We start from the raw sequence: 27,099 nt of genomic DNA on the forward strand, positions 1-27,099 counted from the left end.
AGCACATTTTAATCTAGTTGAAGTGTAAGCAGATGAGTTATTGAGTTTTATACATCAGGGTTATGCAGTAACAACTCCAACGCACTGTGAGGAAATTCAGTTCTCATCATCTAAAAAGGAAAGGAGGGATCTTGATTTCTATTTTTACCCACCTTTTTTGATAAATACTTCTGTTTGGGGAATATGTTGGTGACTCGCGGTTTATGATCCAAGGGTTCCCTGTTCTCCATTTTCTTGACTTTGTAAATCCTCACGAGCCAGTGCTCAGAGGTAAAGGCCTCCTCCAGATGTTTGAACTTAATGTCCTTATTCCCAATCTCAGCATTGCGTGTCCGATCAAAGCCAGGAGGAGTCCGGAAATCCAGCTGAGGGGAAATGGAAAGAATGTTAAAAAAAATCAAGGGTATATAAAGAAACGTTTCATTGACAAGATCTTGGAACAAACACTACAGCAGGCATAGCATCTATAGCAGGTAATACGACACTGTAGTGCTTATAACAGTACAAGAGCACCACCTGAAGAGGACAGAGCTTCACAGGCCACCCCTGCTTCACAAAAGTATGTGGGTCAAGTTTAAAAAAAGTCAGCAAAGCCTCAACACTTGCATGGCACCCTAAGAGACCGCAGTCATTCGAACTTACGACACATGCTTAAATAGAAACTTGCATCGGTATGCAAAGTTCTCGACGACCCGTTACCTACCTTTGCTCATTAGCGACTTAAAAAAAAAGCTTAGCGCTTCATTTATCCCCCGTGAAACCAAACTGAAGCACGCTGACCTGTCCTTTCAGACATGGCTAACAACGTCTTATACTTTAAAGATCACAATTGTGCCGACAGGGCTTCCACACTAGCAGGTGAAAACCGTTCCCCCGTCCTTTGGGAAATGCAGACCGCACATTTGAAGAGAAAGACTTAAAAGAGGGAGAACAGTGTCAAAAACCTTTCCTGGGGCTCCTTTAAATATCACTTAAATACCACTGCCCAGCAGGGCAGGCTGAGCACAAGCAAGGAGGTCCCAGCGGGATCAGCAGGCCGCAAGGTCACTGCGGATGCAAATGTAGAAGCATTTCGTATTCCTGGCTGAGCAGAATACAAAAGAGGGCCCTAGCCCAGAAGCAAAATCTTTTCAAAACTTCAGTACCCTGGGACTGTCTCAGAACCACACTTCCTCACTCATAAATTATGCAATGAATTCAGTCTCCGTTCTTTCTCTTACTGCTCACCTGCATCTCTCCAAACCTGTAATAGGACATCTTGTACATCAGGCAGTTCAGAAGAGTCGGGGATCCTGCCTTATCGACCCGGAACTCGCCCTGCGGCGTGAAATAGTCACTTTCCTGGCATAGAAAAGGAAAGCACTTTGTTATTTTACTGTTCTTTAACATGCAATCATAGCTCTAAACATCCTTACTGTCTTTTAATAAGCACAAGTTTTATACTGGGTATCAGAGTTATATTTGTTTTGCAGATACCCTCATCCAGAGCACAGAGTATCAACAGAAGGGACAGGTGTGAGCGCAAAGTGGTGCAAGATGAACAAAATGACAATTAATTGGACAAGTAATCCAGCTACTTGTGTGGCCTGGGTCATTATGGCACGAAACACTAAGATTTCACACAGAACGCTGACATAAAACTTAAAAAAAACAATGCGCTCATTGCAGCTACAGTACCAAAAAAACTGAATTATGCCCGAGTTTTCACAATTGGCGAGTTAAGGGAGGGTGTACTTCTGAAACCCCATGAACACCAACGATCCAAATCCAGAGTTAATTCATGCTGTGCCCATTTAACTACTAAATTCCAGCAACCGTTACACAGCACAAAAGAGAATACACAATTCTATTATAAGAATTATCATTAAATAGGCCAGTTGGATTACACTGATCTTAAACAGCCATCAAAATATGATTGTCTTTCACATGGAGCTACAACATGAGAAACAGCTCTCACCCTGATGTCCTTGGGGTGCTCTCCTTCCGCTATTCTCACCATCCACAGAAACTTGTTGATATCGTCCCCCGAGTACCCAATCACCCCACCGAAGATGATCAGCACATAGTCCACATCCAGGCTCTGCATGATCTGGTAGGCTGCACTCTCGTTGGAAGACATGGCTTTGCCAACCTTGGGAGAAGACCAACACGATTCATGCGTTTTCACAATCACTGCTTCTGACAGTCACAAACTTAGTCCCTCTCACAAACTTAGTCACTGTCTGAATAACCCCACACAATGCCCAGAGCGACTGACAGCTTTGACTGCACAGATTCTTGCTTCAAGACACTTAAACCAAGTATAATGCCACCTTATTAAAACACTAGACTATATTTAGAATACACTCGTGCAAAAAACCTTAGTCACACCATGCTTGAATGGGGGACTATTAACCTTTCTGAACACGTATACTATAAAAAAGTCTTTGTCTCTTTAGTAACCAGCAAAAAAGATCTGAAATTTATATCACCGATCAAGCCCAGTGTACTCAACACAGTGGTAGTGACTGGCTGTGCTTTAACTGATCACTCCAGCTTACCAGGGCTATGTGACTGTTGTTCCAAGTGTTGTTGTCTACTAGCGTGGTCCTGTTGGCCATTCCCGCTATCTGGTACCCATAATCCCACCAGGACATGACTCTCGCATGTTCATCCGTGTTCTGTCGCAACCAGTAATACGCTTCTCTGAAGTCATCCAAAATGTTTCGGGTGCTGAAAGGAGACGGAATTTAGAGTCTACATATGTCTTTACTGCTACAGAAAGCCCCTGCCACTTTTAGGTATAGGGCAGCACACTAAGGCCCAAACTACCAAGGATATAAATAACCAACACAAAGAAAGTGTTAACCACAGTCAAATCCAGATATTTTTTAAATCAAAGCATTTGGTACTGCGTGTGGCAGTACCATAACTACTTCCTAAAAATGCTCCACATTACTTTTAGGTATCAAGACCACTTTGCTTTTTAAGCAACGTGCAGAAGCACGGCAAGATGTTTTAAGAGGCGCCAGTATTCATATGCAATCGGGGAAATTAAGCATTTCAGCTATAAACCAGCTTCATATCCTGCTGCTTTTTTTTATCAGCTTTTATATGTCAGATGCTCACAGCTGTTGCAGAGCAAAAAATTTCAGCTACTGAACACTGGGCAAGTAGTCAAACTTCAACAGATGCAAGATGAATGGGCCAAACATCTTGATTTTTCTGGACATCAAACTGCTACTATGATGTGTTTCTGGTTTCCACAATGACTGGAGACTGCTGAAAAGATCTGCATTATGGTCATCACTCCCGGAGTGAAAAGTAACAGATGCCTGGCCCCAAGTTGATTACTGTGTACTAAAATTCCCTTCCTACAGAGCTCCTTCAAAAGACTCTTGCAATTAAGAAATTAGAAACTTTTCAAGAAAAACACCAGGCATTGATGGAACAAAAGTACGTTGTGTCAAAAGCAGAATCAAATTTTCCTAAGCCACAAGAAATTGGCTGCATATTCAAGAATTCTGGTTACAAAATACATCCACTGATACCGAAAAGAACTCTTGATATAGAGACCATTACAGTATCGCAGCACTAATTAGAACTGCATACCCCTCACATCAATTGAACAATATCATTTAAAAATACTGATACAACATGGTAACAATTGCATGGCTTACAGGTGTCCCGTGTCCTGAAGTGTTATGAATGATATACTAGCACTTCACAAACGCTGGACTTGCTACATTTTGTCAAGTAATTACTTATCCCGCACATTTAATGTTCCACTAATCAGGAATGTAATTAGGCCTTGACTAACCCTCGCCAAGCACCATGACGTGTATGAATAACACAGGAGAAAAACACCTGCACAGCATGCCTCTTACTCTTAAGTGCTACCATAGTTATCTGTACAGCCAGGAATATAATGAATAAAACCATAGACCCAGAAACGGAGGGCAACGCCTGCTGCAGGGAGTCATCCACACGTACCCATCGTGGTTGTAAGAGGCCAGGACCACGCTGGGGCTGGAGTAGGCATTGCTGGTCACCCAGGTGCAGTGGACAGCGAACATCATGAGCAGCATCAGCATGAGCATGGTGACGATGCTCTTGATGTTGGGTCCCAGCCCCTCCTCCGCCTTCTCCTGCTCCGACACGTGCTTGCGCACCTTGCCGGCCTGCCGAGAGAGCCCACAGTGAGCGGATCCCCTGAACCCCAGCTCTCGCCCAGCCCGCGGCAGGGAGAGCCGCACCACCCACCGACCAGCAGCGGTATGACTGGTCCTCGGCAGGTTTTGATCGGGATTCTTAAAAGGGTGAAAATGGGAAACGTACAAACTCCAGCTCAGAATCGAACCCAGGACTGGAGAGAGTAAAACCCTATTTTACAAAGTACTACACATTCACTAAGAAAAAAGATTTTCTGTTGTCTTTAGAGAATGCTGCAAGTGCAACAAAGAACAACACATGCATTCATGTTAAAATCACACAAGAACAGATCAGATTTTTCTCTGATGAATGTTAACACCTGAAGAACACTTCTGCTTTGTCTGTGCTAGTGTTTTGGTGACAATCTTCATGGCAGGTGCAGCTCTCCCAACACCATTTGAATTTCCAAATAGTCCCACACTTCTACTGTAGCAAGGGTGACTTTGAAAAATGCAGAGGACAACACGCTACCTCTTGAGTAGCCTGCCTGCATAACTATCCCAGAAAGGAACACTGTTATTTCACCAAATGGATTAAACTCCCATAAGGACAAAGCCTTCCTTTCACAAGCCCAGAACAAAGTCTAAAAAAAGGACTTAGAAGCACTTCTTGAACACCTCTCAAAGTAAAACCGAAGATTTTAAGACTGCACAATATTATTTCTTGAAGTATCACTAAATATTCTGTGAAAAATACACATGACGTAAAACGTGTCATATGGAAAATGGTCACTGGGGTTTGATGTGATCAGCCCATCAAAGCTTAATGAAACGTTGGTCAACACGTCAGAAAAAATCAGTTTCCCTTCTCCCCTCCCCTGAATGAAACGTGCACTAAACTGCAGCATAACACCTCCGGCACCGAAGCCCTCTTCTTCCTGCCCTCCCCCACAGAGGACCAGATCAGGAGCTCGCCGGCGCCCCCACCTTGTCGTACAGGTTACCGGCGCTCCGCTTGTCGTCCTCGTCGCTGCTGTCCTCGGCGGGCGGGCTCTCCCTCTTCAGGTCGTCGCCCAGGTAGTGCTCGAAGACGTTGGAGAAGGCGACGGCGGACAGCATGCACACCACGGGCGTCAGCGTGAGCATCAGCCGCACCATCACGCCCGCGAAGTACACGGCGCTGATGGCGTACAGGGCCACTGCAGGGGACAGAGGACAGGACAGTCAGCACCGCCGCGGACCCCCCGCCAACACTCGGACCTGGCCGGCAAGGAACCCCAACCGCGGTCTTTATTGAAGCAGTGAAGGTAAATGACACCCTGCCACAACAGCCTGATTTGTTTGTCAGGTGTAATGGCTATTTCACTTCAATGAATACATCTGATCTTGTTTGAAAAGGGTTTCTGATGATAGAGGAATTGACCCTCGAGTTTCATTCACCAATTCAGAACAGCTTCCTTAACCGATGTCTTCTCTTGGCAGGGGCTTGGTCATGATGGGTTTGTTTTTTTTTTTAAGAACACACAGCACAAAATCGCCAAGATCATCATAAAGCAGCAGACACTGCGGAGCTCTTACCAAACACCCTCTCGTCGTTGATGTTCTTAATACAGAACCAGAGACCGGCTGGGAACGTGCAAACTAAGATGTGCAGGTCAAAAAAAAAGGAAACCCAGGTGGTAGGCTGATGTTCGGACACAGACGCGATGATTGGGATATGGATCTTGGCATACCTGAAATAAAAGAACATCAATCAGGAGGAGAAAGTGCTTTTGAGCAACATGCCCAAGTATCAAAACTAGATGGGATTCTTGGGATGGAAAGCTACTTGGGGATGTTTCATTTTAAGTCCACTGATAAGACAAAGACGACCACCAGAAAAAAGATAATGGAATAAAGTGGAAGTTGGCACCACTGAGCGGTTTAAGGAATGCAAAAAAAAAACATTGTAAAGCCTTCTCTTTTTCATAAATCAAAGATCATTTTGACTGCAGTGAAAAGCTTCCTTTAAAAACGAGTATTAGACAGATTTGCACTTTCATCTGAATAGGACATTGTTATTGACAAAGAGGTCTTGTGAGCTCACAGCTATCTAGCCACCTGTCCCCTGAACAATAATAGGATGATTTGTGTCAAACGCGAAAATCTCAAATGAGAAGCTGTAAAATGCAAGTACGAGAAAGGCTGTTCATCTTGCAGAAAGCCCAACATTGCAGACTGCAGTGAAGCAAATCAAATCTGCCCACTGGACGACAAATGCTGCATAATAAGACCTGGTGCAATTCTGCTGAAAGATTTTTGTAAAGAAAATATGAACCACAAACATTATACTTGGGGTACATAACTTTATATGTACTTGCTCTGTGAAGATTTATCATAATTGTTCCAGATCAAGGGTAAATGTTTTTATTCAATGGAACATTCTGTGCTCATGTACAGAGGATCCTTGGCCCCTAGGTGCAATGAGCTACATTTCTGCATCTTTCCTCAGTTATTAATATATCCAAATTATTTGTAACTGCTTATTTTATTCCATAAAACAAAGACATATTTCTGCTGGCAATTTCATCACTGAAGACCAATCCTCTACTTAGAAAAGGTTCTGATTAAATAACTTTACTGCTGCCTGATGCACAATGCTCTGCACAAGTTACTCACATCTACCACTTTTCCCTATGCTTCCCGAAATGAGTTCAAGCGTTATCTGAACTTCCTGTGCAAAAATGTTTCACAACTTAAGAGAAAGCTAAATGCATTTAAGCTAGGACAAAACACCAAAATTGTACATTAAAAACCTTTTATAAATGAAATCCTGAAGACAGGTTTAAGGAAGATTTTTCAAAACAGCATAATTAAACACCACCACAGTTTAAATATTTAATGTGGTACAGCTTCAGGTTTGCATATCATTTTTACAGTATGGTAATATAAATTTTAATGTAATCAAAAAAATGTACACCTGCCACAAAGTATTTCAGTAATGGAATATGCCTCATGCTTTCTAGACGAAGACGCAATGACAGTAACTAAGCCTCAAAAGGAGGAAACTTTACCTATATTCAGAAACAAGAGGACAAAAGAGGGTGGGTGTAACAAGATGTTTTGCGTCTCAAAGGGAGTGCGCATGTTGGACCTGAGAATGTGATTAATGCACACTGCACATGAACGCAGGCAATGTCTCTGAAAGGACAGGTGCCGAGTCAGAGGTGAGAACGGAGAGCCAGCTTACCCTGTGTCCCACAGTGAATAGAACCGGCCACTCCAAGGCGCGATGTACCCTGAACACAGACAGACAAAGTGAAGGCAACTGCAGCCAGACGGTCCTGCAAAACCCCATTCATCCAGGCATCTCTGTGCCTTGCATGTGTGAACTTCTCAAGTCGGAAAGCAAGTATTCAATCAGACTGACAAAGACCAACTCTAGAACTCAAGATTAACTTGCCACTATATCATTCTGCCTGCAAAACTGGAGTTGCAGGCTTATAAAAATTTAACAGCTATTTTTTAGACAATCTTCTATACAAATCAGGACATATCACGCTGCAGCAGTCTACAATTGGTTTACTGAATATACACAGGATTTTCAATTCAGGTGAGCACACTATCAAGTGTAAATCTGACACATCACAGCAATATCAGGTTCTGCTCACTTCTTCCCTCAATTGTCTAGGTTTTCAAACCTTTTAGATTCAGGATAACAAACGCAGAACCTGATGAAATAGCTCATATTTACTCACGGCAAAAATCCTCTGACTGTAAGCCTTGCCAGGCCACCCTCACACTTTCACGAACAAAGACATTCCCCAACTAATGTCAACGACCGCTCACAAGGCCTTGTGAACAGACACTTCTCTCCCCCCCCAGGAACCGTGAGAGATGTAGACCTGCCTGTATACGTTAGATAAATGACAGTGAGGAACACCACTCCAGCTGCCAGGGAAACCCCCAGGAAAAACAAGGTCTGGAACTCCTGCTTCGTGAGCCGGTCCTTCAGGTACTGTAGGAAGGCATAGGCTTGCAGCAGTGCAAAAACACCTGTGTGAGGAAACAGAGGAGGAGCACTGCATGAAGAAACAAAAGGTAACAGTTTAAGAGTGGGACATGGCTGTTCTCTATGGGACAGACCTCCACCATAACATACGTCTTGGCTTTTTCCCCTAAGGAATATACGCTCACACTGATGTAAATCTCTTAATTATATAAGCCAAAGGGGAAAATGTTTTTGAGGTGCCAAAACAGTAAGAGCTTCCTGCATGTAAAAACAAAAGCTGTCGAACACCACTTCCTTACTTCAAGCCTGACTGTTTAACGTGGTTACAGCCCACACAGATGAGCTCTACGCTACATCAAAACAGGCGAGTCCATAAAGGAAAAAAAGGTTTTCCTAAAACACACATGAATATGTTCTGTGCCTCAATAATTATTAGAGAGCTGTGAAAAACCCATTAACTGAGGTCCTCTTAAAACCATCTTCAGCCTTCTCGATCTTGGTCTAGATTTATAAATCGGTCGAAAACAAAGCATTAGCTGTGAATGTCTGTCAGCAACTGTTACATTTCATTATGGCTGGAACCAGAGTGTCTTACAGGTAGGATTGTTCTATTCTTCCTTCATGCCTGGCTGAGCAGTTTGCTGACAGTGTAGCAGACTTTCATACAGCTGTGATCTGACTGCAGGGATTGTTATTCCTGAAGCAGTGCTTGCCTCAAGAATAACATTTCTGCTTATTAGGACAGATGCTGTTTCACTACAAATTTTAAAACGCAAGTTGGCAGTGATTTTCCCAAGCACGCCGTACGATTTCAAGTCAAAATGGAAACGTTAATTAACGGGCTTAACGACAACAGGAAGAAAAAACGAATGATAAGCATAGGAAGCACAGCTGTAGACTGCAATCACAGGCAAGGTGGATATTTAACTGAGTAAGCAGGAGTACTTCTAGAATGAAGGCAGGCTGAGGATTAATGATCGGGTCTTATCACACACACCTGCTGCGGCCATGTGCTCGCTCGTCCGTATAGGCTGGAACCCCACGAAGGGGATCTGCATGGACAGCACCAGCCCCACGATGTAGAACGTGCTGTACGCTGTTCGGGCAAAGGAAAACATCCGTTTACAAGAAGCAATTGAACGTGAGCTGTATTGCCATACGTAACCGGTACACGTCCTGGCACAATGGCATCCTTACTGACAGAGTCTCTCGATTGTTAAAAAAAAGTGTAAAACACAAAGCGCAGACAGTATACAAACAAGCAGCAGACAACGTACAAGTAAACAGCACGAATGTAAACAATGCAGACGTGTAAAGAATGACTGCAATAAATAAAATGACAATGAGGTACATGGTGTAGGTGTGGTCCAGGGGCATGAAGGCCTGATCGAACCTAACCCAACAGCAAGTTAGGAATTCATAGCTTTATGGTTATTCTGATGCACACCAGCCCTACAGCTTTCCATAATCACTGGGTCACATAGGACCCACATTAATAAAACAGCAAATTATGGCAGAGAATTAACACCACTCTCTCAGAGGAAAAGGTTCACAAGGTCCTGCAACTACCCCTGACTCTCTTATTCTTGCTACACTTTGTGCTGGTAACCCTGAGCACATATTTAGCTTTGTAGTGGCACACTGTGCAGGCACTCTGAACACACAAAACCACTCTCCCAGCGCTGGTGTAGATACTGTTCCCCTACGCATGCCACACAATGAAGAACAATGCGTCTCACTCGCAGGATGGGCAACGTGCGTTAACACATTATATCAAAAATGTCACCATGCCACCAAATGGGCGTGGTGACAAACAGATTAGATAATATTGCCGAAAAATTTAATTCTAGACTTATTCTGGACACAAAAAAGCAGCAGGAGACAAATATCATCCTTCCGCATCCCGACACTCCAGGGAGCTCCGTCTCAAAACAGGGTCAGGAGTGAGCGTGTCATATGACCATGAAACTAGCGGCCATCCTGCTGAAGAAAGGTAATTTCATTTCAGCGGGCAGAAACATTATTCCAGGCTGACAAACCCAATGACACTTCGAGATTGGGGTTGCTGGGTGTCAGACGCAGGTGGATATCTCCAGGCAGCGGCAGGCTTCCATGCCTTCCAGCCACTAATTGCATTGCTACGGGTGCCATCTTCTATTCAGCCGTGGAGAGTGCTGATGACAAATGAGCAGGAATGGGCAAGGTCACACCTGTGGGTCCATCACCCCTCCCCAGACGCCAGCTTTGGCAATTCTTTTGACAGCTTTAGCATGTCTGGGAGAAGTTGAAACAGCTTATTTGGGGTGTGTGCGTTTGGAATCGCAGCTACTGGCACAGACTGACCTCCAATGCCAACAGCCTTTATGAAACTAGCTGTACAAATCCAAATTGGCATAAAACATTTGGGGACCATTAACAGCTTGGCACTTAATTATAAATAGCTTGTTTTAAGGAATTCAAGGAAATACTTCATAAAAGCAGACAGTGCAAAATTAAATCAGCCATAGGCAAGTCTGAACAAAAATACCATCGAGACATACAGTACATACAGGTTCTTCCTCGGATCACAAGACAAAATAAGAACAGGCAGCACAAATGACAGAAAAACCATGCCTTCATTCTGTGGAGAGTATTTGGCTCAATATACAGGCTTCATTTATATTCAAGAGCAACTAAATGTCTCTCGTAGTTCAGAAATTTAACTCAAAATAAAAAAGGTGCATGCTTTCAAGGAGAATAAGAATAAGGTCTAAGTGTAAAATGCCAAGTCTTCACTATGCGCATTTTAATGAGATGTTCATGAAATCTGCCTGACAGTGGCACAGCATACTATGCAACTAAGGGTAAGTGCACTGTAGCTACTACAGTACATCCAGGTGGACAGAAATGCCCTGCACAACAGGCATTTTTTTCAGCGCGGTATTTTTGGTGAAACAAATTTCCAGGCTTAAGCGGACTGTGGAAGCATAAACAACTTCACTGTGTTGCCTGCAATTAGGCAATGGGAGCAAAATGACTCCACGAAGTGGATGCAAGAAACTACAGCTACCAGCTCCACCTGCTGGCTGTGTCCGACTGTATTAACTATGAACTGCATTAACCCTTCTGTACTTTTAACTACTGGCATTCACAGAACTGTGCTACCATTAAAAATACTTATCTACTACAAATAATTCTTACATAACCGGACATTCCTGTTACAAAGTCATTTCAATTTATCAAAATGTGCATTCAAAGAGCTGAGCTCACAATGACTAGGGTGAAAGACTGGGTACGGTAAGCTGCACATTTTGTTAACAATATAGAGATCTGTGCTAGTTTTCTGGTTTCACAGTTGAGTAATAGGCATCTACTGGACCTCCATAGCTCAAGTGTATCACAGATGCAGACATTCGATCTATTACTGACATATTAATCCCATTTATACAAGACCCAGAACCGACAGAGCAAAATTACTGTAGGTCAGGTCTTAAAGGAGCAAAAAAGCGTCCTGAGGAAGAGTGGAAATGCATACATGTATACCTTTTGCAGAACAGTGAGTAAAACAAGATGGCCATCATAACGCTGGAGAACTGTGTAAAATATACAGCCACAGCATCAATAATAGAAGCCCCTCAGCACTCTTTTCCAGTGACTTCATTCCTCATCTTCAGTATAAGCAAATTTGCCTAAGTAAACGCCAAAACGCTCCTTCAGCACAAAACAACTCACTAACAAGGCAGCTCTGCTTCCCAAGATTTTCACAGAATAAAGAATAAAGTTTTAACTTACCTATATATACTCTTCGACTATATCTCTGCATTAGCAGCAAGACAAAGACATGCAGAGGTATCAGGTTGATGATGAATACGTAGCCTCCCCAAGCAGAAACCTGACAAAAATATTAAAGATGAAAATCAGAAGAGGAAAGTTAAGGTACATGAGTCGGTTATCAGAAAAGTAAATTCCTTCACCTAAGCACCTATTTTTTTATATCAAGCAATAAGAGCTGTCAATTGAAGTTTCTGTGAGATGTTAAAAAAGAGATTGGAAGAGGCCATGTGTAAAATCAATCCACCCAACATTTATCAGAAGGCTTGACCCCTGCAATTTCCTGGCCTTTCTGACAGACTGAACAGACTGCAACCGATACAAGACACTGCTCCAGGGCACTAATACATCATCCCACTGTCACAGCAGGGCACCAGTATAGGATTCTACCTCTCTTTCACACACAGGTCTAAAAATCATACTGGTCTCTAGGCTGCACCAGCTGGAGCAGCAGAATACAGTACTGAAAAGCATCCAATCTGAATGATCGCACAGCTTGGACCAGAAACATCAAAATTAGGAACACTCACTTTCCTGGTTTTAGCCTTTACTGTTTCCCTACTCATGTCACTCTTGCAGTCAGGCATAATCGTGTGCACAGACAACTAGACGAATCGATACAATTGATATATATATATACACACACACAGATTAAAACCTTAATAGGGCTTCAGAAGCATTTAAAAAAAAAGATGACTAAAGAAAATAACCACACATAAGAAGTTGAAACGGTTACAAAATCTGAACAGGAATGGTGCATGGTTCCTCAATCCTTCGTCACTTCACTCCACAGGCGCTTGCCAGACAGCTAGGTTAGCCAATCACTTCATTATCTCTTCACACCTCTTATATTACCTAAAGGAATAAGTCAGCGCAGCAAGCCAGTCACCCTTGCTTACACCTAACTGCTGTGCGAAAGGGACGCAGGCAGCATGAACACGCAGTTAAGAGAGAACACTAGGGGGCCATCACAAGATGTGCACAGCACTTCCTGCTCCACCTAGCCAAGTGACAAGGGCTCACTGGGAATAAATACCTGCAGAAGGAAATATAATTGAATAATTGCTTAGTCAATAGATACATATACATTTTAATTACAGTGAGCTTCAGTCTTCAACATGCTGGACTCCCTCTCACCCTCACGAATTAGAAAATGGCCGTTCTGGCCGACTTTTGATTTCAAGCATTCAAATTTTACATTAGAAATGACGAAAAAAAGGAATGACAGAAAGAAAGCGCTTTGCAATATATTGACCCATAATATATTGTTATGCCCAACATCCATTCAGCCATTTTCTAGCTGCTTCTTCCAACCGAGGGTTGCAGGGGGAGCCGGAGCTCATATAAGCAACTAGCGCATGGCAGGGTACACCCTGGGCAGGACACCAGTCCATCGCAGGGCACACAGGTATGCTCACACCTAGGGGCAGTTTTCCCAGAAGCCAATTAACCTTTAAGTATGTTTTTGGACTGCTGGATGAAACCCATATGAACACAGGGAGAACAAACTCCACAAAGAAAACACCCCCAGGAATTGAACCCAGAGCCCAAGCACTGCAAAGCAGCAATACTATCAGATGCGCCACAGTGCAGCCCCCATTATGCTCAACATTTAGTGGCACAAAATGAACAAGCTACATTTAAAAAAAAAGCTGGATGTCACATTGACTACTTATAAGAAACCAAGGGGCCTCTTCAGCTCAAGGTCTTGTCAATTGCTCAAACAGTCAAAAATCAACATTTTACAATAAAGAGAAATCGAACTAAATGAAATAGATGTGCAATTCTTCTGATGCAATGATCAAATCTTAATTATGATTTATATAATAATTTCACATCAATTTCACAAGAAAAGCAATGGATTATACCAAAAGTGTTGAAAACCTACCATGTAAAAGTAGGAGAGACAGCAGCCTATCGTCCAGAAAACTGATCCAGTTTTTACAGACTTTACCTGAGGGAGGGAGAGAAAGATCACGTATAAGCAGATGTAAATTGGTTAAATAAGGCACAGGTCACCTACACGTCAAAAACAAAAGCAAAGGTTAAGTGGACAAACTTAAAGGAAAGCCATGAGCAGGGTGATCTAAACTACAAATGCTGCTTTCAGTTCACAAAAAGCAAGAGTTGTGGAGGTTGAAATGGCAAGTACAGAAGTCTCCTGCTGGGGGTTTTGTACGTGTATTTCACACACACTAGGTGTCCTCATTAAACATGTTCAGCAAAACAGCAGTGCCGCACTTTCAAAGAAAATACTACTACAGTCTTGGGTAAGTATGATTTTTTTTTAATTCACCCTGGGATAGCAAAAACCTTCAACTTGTGTCGATTGCTTTACTGGAGTGAGGGGAAAAAAAAACGGACATTCAATTTTAAATTAGCAGTTGCATGTAATTCTGTGCGATTTTAGTGAACGTACAGTATAAAAATGTTTCAGCTTTGACAGACATCTCTCTCCTTTCGGCTAGAAAGCACCAGAGCTTCAACACACTCTCTCTCCCCGGAGCTTTCACACACCCAGCTTGTCCAAAGTATTCAAAACCGCACCGCAAGCCTTCCTGCTCCCCTGACAAACATGCGTGTGCAGTGCACACATCACGTAATGCATTTATGCATAGAAGTCTGCAAGAGCAGAGGCCATTTCAAAAAGTAAGCAGCACGCTATTCCTTCAACGGTAAGTGTGAAGTGCAGCCTCTCCTTAAATCCAATACGAACAGTGCAATTCACGTCAGAAGAACAAAGCAGGATAGGCTTCACATCGGCAAAGATGCAAACACTTCTTTGAATACATGTAATTCAATGGCCAGCTAGAGCCACTATGCCAGCCTCTAGCCTAACGCCTCACCAGACGACATTTGCAGAGGATCTGCAGAAGAGAGCGCCAGGCTTCTCTGCATCACTAGCTGCTCAGAACAGATCCCTGCTCAAAGTCAAGAGATAATGAAAAAACGTTAATGTGATTAACGGCAAGAGCTGTTGAAGGATAACCGAGCTGTGGGAGGGGGTCCTGGTGGGGGTGATCCAGAGCCTATCCTGGAAGCACATGGCACATGACAGCACTCATCCTGGTCGAGACGAATCGCACCCCGTCTGCGTTTCTCTGGGAGGTCTGAGAAAGCCACAGCACCATGGATAAAACACTCATGACAGAAACCATCACAGGATACCAGGGCCCAGAAAGGACAAGACAGCCCTCATGGCCACTCTGCCATCCTGCCAGCAAACAGGTACAGTTCCAGAAACAGGAAGGACTGCTAATAAAATCATGCCGACACACAGCATTAATTTTCCTAAAAAAACATTTTAAAGGTTCAGATCCCAGAGGGCCAGAAAGGGCCAAATTAGAACACTTCTCTCGCAGAGGTGCGCTCGACACAAAGCTGCGACCTGCTAATTAAATGTTAGCCTTGAGCAACTGAAGTCCCCCACTGCAGTGTAAAGCTGGTGAGCAATAAAAAGGGCGATCTCAAATTCAACTGAGGTATTTACATACGTAAAAAGTGTGACGAACAGCAAGTGGAAAAGAAATATAAGCTCAGTTTGGACCTGAGGGCCAAGAGGAAGGGGTTTTGTCTGATAATGTGGAAGACCCATTAATAGAAAAAGAAAATACTCATGTAGGTACTTTTCTAGAACTAGTTACCATTTTATAAATTAAGGTGCCAGCATGCCATAATTAGCTATTTTGGTCATGCAGCGCTTCCATTTAAATGTTGTGATTAGTAGCCATAGCTCTGTCACCTTTATTACCTGGAAACTTTGACATTACAGTTTACCACCGAAGACATTTACAGGTTTGTCTTTACCACTGAACAGCTCCATCAGCGGTGATTTATTTAATAGGTTCTCACAATCAATAGCAACTATCTTAAAATGTCCAAGATTATTAAAGAGTGTTTACTTCACTGCTCTCCTCCTGGATGAAACCGCACACAGACAAACCCGGCTGTCCAGAGAAGACAGCAGGAATAATCAGAGACAGCTGTACTTTTAGGAACAAGTAATAGGTTTATTCCATGCTGAAAAGAGAAGAAAGAAAACGCACACCTGAAGAAGGCTCCAAGGCCGAAACGTTGTGTTTTCTTTCTTCTCTTTTCAGCATGGAATAAACCTATTACTTGTTCCTTTGCCTACGCATGCTGACGCAGCTCCCCACCTGAACTACTGCAGCTGTACTTTCATACAATTATTTCATGAGGAATGAACAGGAGTAAACAAAAATTCTTCCACAGAATAAATCAATAGCCAGAATCAGAGCAGCTATCAATGCTACTAAGAGGGTTTCAACTGGCAGCTCAGTACGTGATCTACTGTCAGAGGGGAGACGGAGAGCGAGCCTCTCGCATAACAGAACGATCCTGTTCTAAATCTAAAAGGTCTTGCCAATTGTTATTGCATTGACAAAAGCGTTGCCAATAGGACCGTTAGTTCTTATCTTCTTATTGGCAACATGATTTCAATCCGTTGTGCCAATAAAGCTCTTTGAATCTGCATTCCAGGGATCAAAGAGATGAGCCCAACGATTTACCCAGCATGCCTCCGGGAGAAGGAGCGGAAAGGTCACCTGCAGAAAACCCACATGAGCACAGGGCAGACACGCAGAAGTCGGAACCAAACCCGGGCCTTGGAGTTCTGAGGCAGCAGCAGCGCCGACTTCCACTCCACTGTGTCGCTCCTCAGTTGGGAGGAGTCCTATTTCTAGTTGGAATAAGCATTTAGCGTTTAGAAAAAGAGGGGATGTGAAGGACAAATCCAGCAGCAGCCATTTTACTGCCATTTTCACTGGCCACTTGTAAGGTGCCTCTTCGTGTAACTGGTTGGCCCTGAGCTGTCCAAAACACTACCAGCTCCAGGTGGCCTGTACGCTAAAGGCAGAATAACCCTTGAATGACCTTGAGTAAGCATCAACAGGCAACCCTTCCAAAGCAGCTAAACACTCAAATTAGACTCAGGAGCTGAGGACACTCAGAGATGACCGTGAAGCAAATACAAGTCTGAGGGTGTTTACACACAGCTGGGACATGACTTCAACTCAGGACCTGTTGATTTACTACCTTTCCAAAAGCCCCCAGAGATGGAAAGGAATTGCTCAAGTTACAATTAATCCAGGTCACGGGCAGTTCATGGTTTCTGATAAGAGACTGTCAAAACTGACGGTTTCTGAGGGGAAAACGAAACAAATTTAAATGTCTAAGTCAGCCAGTTACTTGACGGAGAACAAGTAATTTCATCGAACCCGACAGAGCTGGCATATAGTCAATATTATGCTCTTTGGAAAGTTTTTAAAACATTCTTCGCACTGGGGAAGGCCCCAATTAGAGACAAAAGCTTTAAATCAGTCTGTACTGACAGCTGAAGCTCCACTCAAAGCAACAGTGCAGATTTCCACAAAAGACGGCTTAAGACATTTCTGGTTTCACAAGGTTCTTAAATACCGGTTTAATTACAATTCATAGGAGCTTAAGGTTCTTTTGAAAATTGAAAACAAATAAAAAACACTAAAATCCCTTTTAATGTTCTCCAGCTGAGCAAATCTCTGGACTCCGACTGTCATTTTTCTGTTAGCAAAAACACAATCACCACATCAAGCTACTTATCTCATGTCCAACAGAAGAAATCCACCTCAAAATCAGAAATTAAGCTGATATGGTACAAACATTCAAAGATTGTCAAGATTCCTTATATATCTTAAACTTGCACTCAACAAAATGGAAGTGCTAAACACTAAACATCCAAACCTTGGATTCATTTCATATGATATCTATTTTGAAATTCCCCATTTTAAACGCCAGGCTATGCAAAAACTAAACTTTCAAATGACTAAAAATGCAAAATATTTAACTTTTGACAAGCTTTAAAGAATTTTGCACCCTGAGAAACCTAAATACATTGTAAAACCTTACAGAACCCTATGTGGTGTTGAATCGCACATTTTTGTAATAAAGGAGGACATTAATTAATAAAAATGGGTCTTTAAAGTTACATGTGCCAGACATTTTCTAATTATGAGACTGCTGTATTTAACACATGAAAAAAAAAAAATCATAACTTGTGAATGAGCCAGGCCTATGCTTCACTTGAATGTCACTAGTACAAAAGGTAAAAAATCTTGTTGTATTTAACAAAATTAAAATAAAATACTTAAGGCCTGTAGTGTGCTCAACAGGGGGAATAACAGATTACAGCTTTAAGTGGCTGATCATTCCAGTCCTCCTTCCTACATCCCTAGTCCCCTGCTGTTTCTCAACCACATATCAGGTAGAACAGATGCTAGCAGTAACACTTGAGGCAGACATGTACCTCCTAGTTATCTACTGATTCTAAAGGCCGATAGTTTTGCAGCTTCAAAATAGATCATTTGATTTTCACTTCTCTGCCGGAGGCTTCCGATTTTATCACGTACAAATAAAGCATGAACTGCACAAGAAAGCCAGCTCAACCAGCGCTTCTTTGTGTCTTAAAAGATCTGAGCGCCAGGTCAACCGCAACTCGGTTCTCTAGCAGCACTGAGGTCACCTTTTAGAGAAGCGCCAGAAAAACATATTCAAGAGCTTTATGGGCACTTTTCCCCTCCATTATCCTCGATCAGATATGCAAAGGAAAAACATTTACAGATTTTCTCTTAGTGGGAAGGTTAAAAAAAACAGCTAACAACCCCTGTTGCAAGTCAGACGAATACATTTTCAAGTTGGCCTCCAGCAGCAGGGAGAGCAAACGGGCAGAGACCGGGCTGCTGACTCACCCAAAGGTAGTAGGTGAACTGGAGCGCAAAAATAGCGATGCCCTCGTTGTCGAAGGACCCCGCCACAGAGCGCGAGATGTAGCCTGGGACGATGGCGATGAAGCAGGCCGCCAGGAGCCCCGCGCCCTGGTTCCAGAGCTCTCTGGTGAGCAGGAAGGTGGAGATGGAGGTCAGGCCACTGAAGACGGGCGCCAGGAAGACGCACACGTCCCGGATGTGGACCGTGATGTGCAGGAGGTTTAACACGTAATGGATGAGGCCCGCGGTGACCATCAAACCGGGATAGACCTGCAGAGACCAGGAACACCGATCAAACAAGCACAGAGCTCCCACATCTCCCTCACCGTTTTTACGCATCATTTAAATAATTCAGACACAGCAGAAAGCCACTCAGATATTCACTAAACTCAGGATACTGAGTTAAGGCTCAGTCAGTATAACCCAGATGACAAACCAGAAATGAGCTGCACTGTAGAACAACTCTAAAAAGATGAATTTCAAAATATTTTTTTAAGATGTGTCGAGTCTCTTAAAACCATTCTTCAATAAGGTTAGATTTCTGATTGATATACACATTGGGGGGGGAACAAAGCATTAACGGGTTTAAAGTTGAAGAATATTACGCAGCACCTTTCCTGCCACACTACTTGTATTCAGTTTTCAGAAAATGACTACAGACTGCTCGCAGGGTCCTGACCAAATTAATCAGTTGTCACAATATTCAGTTGGCCTCAAGCTCACGAGAGCATGGAACAGAGGTCTGAAGTTGCACAGATAGAATAACCCCTCGACGATCACTATTTGTTTGCCTGACCCACAAGCCGTGTGTTAGGAGATCGTCATCAAGGTAAGGAATACTGCTGCCAACACGATCCGTTTACACTCTGCTTTCCCCAGCTCTAATGAGTGATGATGTGAACAGCACAGGCTGTTTCAGTCCTCAGAAATGCCTGACAGTGCATCTTCTGCAGTGCAGCAGGAGGCTGCCAGTGGTCTTTTCTAGTGTTCAAATCTCAGTAGGGAAGGTAATGATAGTGGATTTTGCCTTCCTCATCACCAGCCTATCCCATTTCTTTCATTTCAGCTCATGCAAATTTCTAAGGGAAGTCGTGAATTTCCTCTCAGCGGGAGTAATTGAATTAGGGGGAAAAAAGGCACTTGCAGATTGTGTCTTTTGGAAATCTGAATTTCGACTCCCTTTTGAGTTTTTCCAATAATCTGAGCATGGATCACGGAAACTTCCAACTGCTGAAACCTCTACATTACTTGCATGATTTCTGTCTACAGTAAAGCAGCAGATTTATGAATCTGGCTGTCGAGAGACCCAAGCACAGCTACTGCAATTAAGCACTGTAATTTTTACAACAAATTCTGTCTCGCAAAATTAAATGTTTTCTTATTTGCCTACTTCTGTGTAGAACTACCTTCCTTAAAAGGCATATCATATTTTTTTCTCTATTGTGGGAGAGCGAGACTTCTGTAAAATATCGTGACTTGTGCTCCAGTACTAATGTTTTACAGATGAGTGGGGTAAATGCAGTTTTCATGTTTCAGGTTTCAAACACACCTTTGACATTAGCCTCCCAGGTCAGATTTACGTTATGCTTCCATCTCATGTTCCTTAGATATTTTATTTAAATCTCGTGCTTCCCTTTTTGCTCTTTAACAAAATATACTGGCATTACCTCCTAATGAGTTAGAAACAATAATCGCCCTTTTGTTTCACAACTGCTATGGATTTAGCGTGAGTAAAAGAAAGTGACAAGTCAACTTTGAGAATTAAGAAGCTCGTTGTGTTGGGCAGAAACTGTGAACCGACACATTACAGGTGGTCCCTAATCAGAGTTAGGGACCAGAAAGTCACAAAGTGTAGCAGAACTGTGTATAAAAGGGATGTTTCCCCCTTAACAACAATGTAAATATGGAGGTTTGGGGAGTGTAAATATTGCCACCTTAAATCGAGATGTGTTTCCCCATAAAAATTGACAGAAAGTTGGGTTCGGGTCCATAAATTAGTGCATTTTACTTGCAGTTAAGGAAAGTAATGTATCACAACCGAATCCACTGCTTGGATCGGCGATGCAGTGCATTATGAATATTCATAATCTGAGCCATCCACAACAACACTGCCTACAAGAAGAACAATTCATTCTGAAACTTTGCATTTTGCTCTATTTTTTCCCCATTTACATTATCAGGGACCGCCTGGCACTGTAGGATGGTCTGAAAAGCTCAGCATCTTTACCAGGCATGCTGAATGTTAGGAACTTTCACAGGCGAAAGGTCACAGCCTATACTTACTGTTCCCCCCACTATCCGGCCAAGGGGGTACCAAGCGCGCTCATCAAACCAGTTCAGGAACTCATAAAACCCATTTGTTGTGAGGTGATGTGTTGATCTGTAGTTGAACCTGCAAGAAACAGAAAGCAAATGAAACAAATGCCAAGGCAAAGCCGACTCAGTCTGGCCATTAACACTCCCTGGGGTACTAAAATCACAGCAACTCTGAATAGACGCCTCCTCTTCAAACCGACCCTAGAGCAATGAAGACTTCCAGGAAAAATACATCACAATCAAAAATGACCTAGGTCTGATACATTTCTTCGGGGGCACAAAGACTGTTATGGCGAAGAATAAAAGACTGTACACTATTATGGACAATGTCACAGGAAATTGAGAGAATGTATTAAAAGTACTTAAATGCTAAGCACCATTAGGCGAAGCCATGTTTATTACAGACAAGGAGGTTTCTGCATGTAGCATTCATGATCAACTTTCAAACCAATACAGAGAAAGGGGATGGAGTTCTATAGACTCTAAGGCTTCACCCCATCACAGTAATTGTACAGCAAAAGCATTGCTTCCAGGTTTCCTGCCTGAAAAAGAAGCCAGTGAGAAATGTAAAATTAACATCTTGAAAATATCTAATTCAGGACCAAATCAGCTTTATAACCTAGAACTAAACAGAAGGCCTGTAACTATTACAGACAGCAGTACCAAAATTAGCTTTCTCACTGGACTAAAATTTCTGTCAGTCCTCTCCTTCCCCTTGATCTGCAGCTAGAAATTAAACCTAGATACAGTTTGCAATAACTTCCTTTCTTTAAAACATTCAAAGCACAAAAAAACATCAATGAAGACAAATCACTTTGAGTTTCTCAACCCACACAGTCATTTCAATTAATAAGACCACATCAATGTCTTTCAGAAAATTACTTGAGGATGCTATGCACTGAAACCAGATGACATTTCTGCTGATTCATGTTGGGTCAAAGGGAAGAGAAAGGGTCTGGACACCAAATAAAACCCAAAGTAGTACTATCCACTGCAGAACTCCCAAGCTCCACTATTACCACTGCAAACAGGAGTACCTTAAACCAAGGAATGGTAGCTATTGATTTGTAATATTGAGCAAAGAAAGTACAAGAAGCTTGATTTTCGGATTTTTACATTGCAAGGAAAGGTGATCTGGCTAAACATATAACAGCCTCTCCTGTACAATCAACAGGCATTTCCTCTTAAGACTAAGACTTCGAAAATGAAAGTATTGTATCAAGACTGCAAGCACTTTTTAAAGGCGTCCCTAGACTCTTACTTTCAGTAAACTAATGGGAACCACAAATAGCTAACAAGTTATAAATCGAAAGCATGTTTGCACGGGAGCGTCTGGCAGACTGAGAAAGATGGTTGCATTAAGGAAATGAAATTGTGTAAGTAAACCAAGAGGGAAAAAAATTACTACAACTTGGAAAGAAATCCTTCGGTCGCAAAATGAATGAGAAAATAAGAACATAGTTGAATTTTTCAAATTGAATGTTTTTAGCCTTGTCACTCTACCAAGGCTGGTATTAATTAGGCAAAAAGTCCTTGAACTGGACCAGACTGCACAAGAGGTCACTTCTCTCCAAGAAGCTGACAGGACCTACAACAGGCAAGATGCGAATCCGAAGCACCGCTGGCGATTCATGAAGTCTGGACTGAAGTTTTTAGTCAACTGGATTTGTGGCTGTCATGACAGAGGCAGTTAAAGATGAGAGAAAAAAAGGGTAACCACACTCAGAAATCTTGGTATGCGCTGCGAAGGCAGAATGTCACACATTAAAGGCATGCTCTTCCGAGAGAGATGAATGATGTTGGGAGTTCAGTTTATAAAACTGCGCACTGTTACAGGCCGTTACTGATAAAGAAAAATAATCTGGAGGCAATCTTGGTTTACACAAGAACCACCTTCACATCCATTCATCCTGGTATAACAGTTGACATTATTTCCTTGACTGCAGGCGGGCAGATTAAAGGCGACACACAGCGACTGACAAAGGGTGCCAGATCTCACTCGAACCTGCGGAGAGGTCCAAGGGCGTGTCGGGCTGCTATCTTTGTTAAATTCCTGCAGGAACCTTGCTCCCAGGTCCTTGACTTTTGGGCACCCTTGGCATACGAGCTAACCTTTAGAATAAAACATAACCGGCAGATTCCAACACACCTAAGAAAACCCAGCGCTTTAGAGCTCAATGGAAGCAAAAAGATCAGTCATCAGAAGGCATCGGCTCAGACGCTTAAGGCAACAGGGCTGTTAAGGCCAAATCAGAGTGCTCTTCAGTAGAGTGCTGCCTTGGCAATCTCCCCCCTTAATGTTTAAATGACTCTCTCCCAGCTCAGCTCTCCAGATGGGCCGACAGGGAAGGGCACCGGAGAGCAGCTCTAGCACAACAACGAACACACTCGGCTGTCTGAAACCCGACAGTCAAGCACTGTTCCTTCACAGCTAAAATGCATTTTTTCAGCTAACTTCTCCTGCTCCACTACCACATCCTGTTTAGTCACAATATGCCTGCAGGATGCCTAGAGATAACGTAAGAATACTGCAGCAAGATCAAGATGAGGGGCGTCATTGGCAGATTATGGCTGTTCCTCTTGAGATGCTGTCTAGGCCTTTTTTTCCTTTTTTCAGTCAAGTAAAAACTGCACAATATTCTGTCAAATCCTCATTGTTGTCCTTTAAAAGGACTGGCAGTCAACGGTACTGGAAAAATATACTGAAAGACGTTAAAAATGCAGCAAATAAGTGCCAAGAGCATTTTGTAGTGTTTCTTACGCATATCCATGTAGGCTTTAGAACAAATCCTATCTGGATGGATATGAAAGTGTATATTACACGATAGCTAAGCTATATAAATGCGCCCTTTGAAGACAGAGCAACTATTAATCATCAATTGCACGAAATCTGCCAAACGATCAAGGCACTGCTCTTCAAGTGTGATGTTTACACGCAGAAACCAGCAGTATGTCATTGAAAAGTGGAAAAACCCAACAAATGGAAATCAGTGGTCAAAATCTTTTACTCAAACTTATTTTGAATTCTAAGCAGGTTTTCAGTAGCAGCAGCATCTGACTGCTGCAGCTTATTGAAGTGTTTCAAAAACACTCCTGGTACCAGGTGTTTTAAGACAAGCACCCATCTTAAAGAAATTGCAGCTTGCAGTAAAATTAGCCCAAGTGGTCCCCCCCCCCCACTGAAACCATAAGGATGGGAGAATCACACAAGGGCAACAAGACCATGGACATTAAAAATCAAGACGACCACAGCAGCCGGATCTGGCACTGCCGTTCCCAAACGCTGCTTTGTAATCTGTGAGAAATGCCAAACAGATCAGATAAAAGGACAGAAACTGGAACAGAAAACTACAGAAAAGCAAACCTGACAAAGTGTTGCTTCAAAACAAATTCTAATTTTAACCATCACGAGGTTGCTGAATCAAACTCACTGTTACAAGGCTGTTTGTCGTTAAAAAGAATCAGGTGTTTGATTTAAACCATCATCAAGCACATTACTAGCAGCAGATACCATCCCTTGAAATTATCCATTATTACATATTTTTCTTTGCCCTGAACACAAAAACACTTTCAATATGTTGTTTCTGAAATATGTGAAACATTTGTTTAATAAAAATCAGTTATTAGCACAGCTTAATAAAGTAAAAAAAAGAACTCTGCCCAACATCTGTCAGATTATTCTGTTTAAATCAGATATCTCCCACATTTTTTTCTCTACAACCTGAAGTAGCACAGCGACTGTTGTTTTTTCGATGCAGCCTAAGCAGTGGTTTTTAAATAAATGTTCTAAATTTAAGCTAAATGACAGAAACAGTGGATGTAGGGTGTTGAGCTCTGGGGAAGATAATCACATCAGGAGATATTTTGGACTCAAGGTGTTGTGGAATGTGTCTCATGAAGAAGGCATCGTTGGGACAGGTGAAACAAAACCGATTTTGTAGAAAACAAGGAAATTGGGCTTCACGGATGTGTATCATTAAAAAAAACAGTCCCTATGGCAGTTTCAGAGAAACGAGGAGCACAAATTTCACATTTTAACCAGGAGGAGTACGAGTGACAATTTGTTGTTAATCACTATTGAATTGAAAATGTAACCGAGAGGAAAGTCAGGTTTTTTTTAACCTAGAACAGTAATGCAACACCAGAGCAAATATTTAAATCATTTTTGATATATACACAACGGACAAGACCATATGTTTCAAAGTGTCAGTGTATGGATGTACTCTGCCTCGAATCGCAACACATGCATTCCAAAACTAGCGACATTCCCAATGATTAAATCTAGCCTGAAAGGTAATTCTATACAATGAATTTTCCAGCCAGTTTAACTCTCATAATAATGCCTATTTTGTTTGTTGCTTTTTTCCCCCCCACCATGGCAAGTCTTTTATTTTTTAATCTTATAATAGCCCAAGTCTTCCTTTTACACTTGGAAGAACACTGCCTCCGTGCACTTTTGTATTCAGTCTTCAACTGAATACGGCCGTCATGAAAAACCTGGTTATGCCAAAATGCCTTTGTTAATCAAGTTCAGCTTTGTCAGTGCTAATACATTTCCTACGGCTTTTACATTTAGTTAAAAAAATGCCACAAACCTCGATGAAGGAAATGAACAGAAAAGAGGTAAGTGACTGTTACAGTAATTACAGAAAAGGCAGTGTGCATTGTAGTTTTTCAGTGACGCTGACAGCCCCCTTTTTGTGTGCATCTGACTGAAGGAAAGGGTGGGAGTGCAGGAGAATGGAACTATGAAGCCTGGACTTGAAGAGAAAAGGCTCTACTCCACTGGAGTGCTCCATGGAGAAACTAAAAGCATGATTTGGGAAGAGGAATAATGCGATGTGAAGTCAGTCTAAAGCTCTTGGTTAAATTACTGTACCAACGCGCTGAAATTATGTGTAATGCTTTTCAAGAGAGATGAGCTACACAAATTGCATTCCCACTGGAGGAATTCACCACCTGCTCTAATCTTTAACAGCGCAATAAAGGAGTGCCTACTGGCATCTGCTAAAGAGTGTGAGAATGTCAACTGAAGCGTCACGGACATGAGGATTGCAAAAGGCTACATCAAAACGTGTGAAGAGAAATGATTTTTACGTTTGCCATGTGTGCATAGGCAGTTTAAATCTATGTACGATTGAGTCTACAAGCAGGCAAAAAGACCAAATGTGGCATCGGGCTAGCTTTATTTTATTTAGATTTTGCAGATCATTGTAATCTTTTTCAAGAAGTAATTTTCACGCCTTGCATAATAATCTGGCAACATCAGCAAACAAAAGATGTAGCTTTGACCATGGCACACCTGCATGCAGAGGTGCATCAAACTATAGACCAATGTCTCCAAAACCTGTTGTCACTAGACTTGCTAAACATGCACAGGAGCAAAGTACAAATAAGGTAGAACTGTGCATAACTGCAACAACAATGGGATGACCAAGTCACTTCCAGCCCCAGTTCTGAAAGGAAAAAAGCATAAGGTAAACCCCCCAGGAGAATTTTTTTTTTTTAAATGAAGGCAAGGAAATGAAAAGCTGTCTAACCTCACCAACACAGCAGTGTTAGATCTCAACCTAGCAACAAAGTCATCGAATAACAGGTTGATCTCATACACAGAGCAGACAATTAAGTTAAAAGCAAGAATAAAAAAGTAGAAGTAATATTGAGAGGTCATCTTTTTCTTAAACAAAAGGAGGAACATTCTAAAAACAGTTGGGCGCACTGTTTAATCCTTCATGTGTACCCGTGAACCCAAATTCCTCGTGCTTGTTGCGGTTTAGAATGCTGAGCCCCCAGGGCTGGCAATGTAGCGCTCGTGGGCTGATCACACAGTAAAATGGGATTGACTAAAAATCATGTCAATGCTGGTCAGCAATTCGGTAATTTCCGACATGTTCCAGGCCATTTAGATGCACTTCATCCTTTTAAATTGCATTCTCAACCGCGTATAGAAGATTAAAAAGAGATCCGAGCTTTCAGGCTCGTATTTATTTGTATATCTGGCACGCTCTCGCAGCTTTAATACAACTCGGGTTACACGCACTTGATTTGCGGTCACATATCAAACTGCGATGGAGTCCCCAACCTCTTTACC

General features: G+C 42.4%; 1 protein-coding gene across 1 annotated transcript in view; it reads right to left on the reverse strand.

Moving 5' to 3' along the window:
• Positions 1 to 27,099, reverse strand: part of stt3b (STT3 oligosaccharyltransferase complex catalytic subunit B) — a 58,782-nt gene that overhangs the window by 2,528 nt on the left and 29,155 nt on the right. The window contains exons 2-15 of the mRNA XM_088929066.1: positions 20,976 to 21,084; positions 18,675 to 18,962; positions 13,820 to 13,885; positions 11,893 to 11,992; positions 9,119 to 9,217; positions 8,019 to 8,165; positions 7,360 to 7,408; positions 5,709 to 5,863; positions 5,118 to 5,329; positions 3,973 to 4,160; positions 2,541 to 2,712; positions 1,958 to 2,131; positions 1,228 to 1,341; positions 153 to 365 (exon numbers count right to left, since the gene is read on the reverse strand). Coding sequence (XP_088785192.1) covers positions 153 to 365; positions 1,228 to 1,341; positions 1,958 to 2,131; positions 2,541 to 2,712; positions 3,973 to 4,160; positions 5,118 to 5,329; positions 5,709 to 5,863; positions 7,360 to 7,408; positions 8,019 to 8,165; positions 9,119 to 9,217; positions 11,893 to 11,992; positions 13,820 to 13,885; positions 18,675 to 18,962; positions 20,976 to 21,084 — 2,086 coding nt within the window. The remainder of the gene's footprint in view (positions 1 to 152; positions 366 to 1,227; positions 1,342 to 1,957; positions 2,132 to 2,540; positions 2,713 to 3,972; positions 4,161 to 5,117; positions 5,330 to 5,708; positions 5,864 to 7,359; positions 7,409 to 8,018; positions 8,166 to 9,118; positions 9,218 to 11,892; positions 11,993 to 13,819; positions 13,886 to 18,674; positions 18,963 to 20,975; positions 21,085 to 27,099) is intronic.

Source organism: Atractosteus spatula, chromosome 12 (genome assembly GCF_055471065.1).
Source record: "Atractosteus spatula isolate fAtrSpa1 chromosome 12, fAtrSpa1.hap1, whole genome shotgun sequence".
Taxonomy (NCBI): Eukaryota; Metazoa; Chordata; class Actinopteri; order Semionotiformes; family Lepisosteidae; genus Atractosteus; species Atractosteus spatula.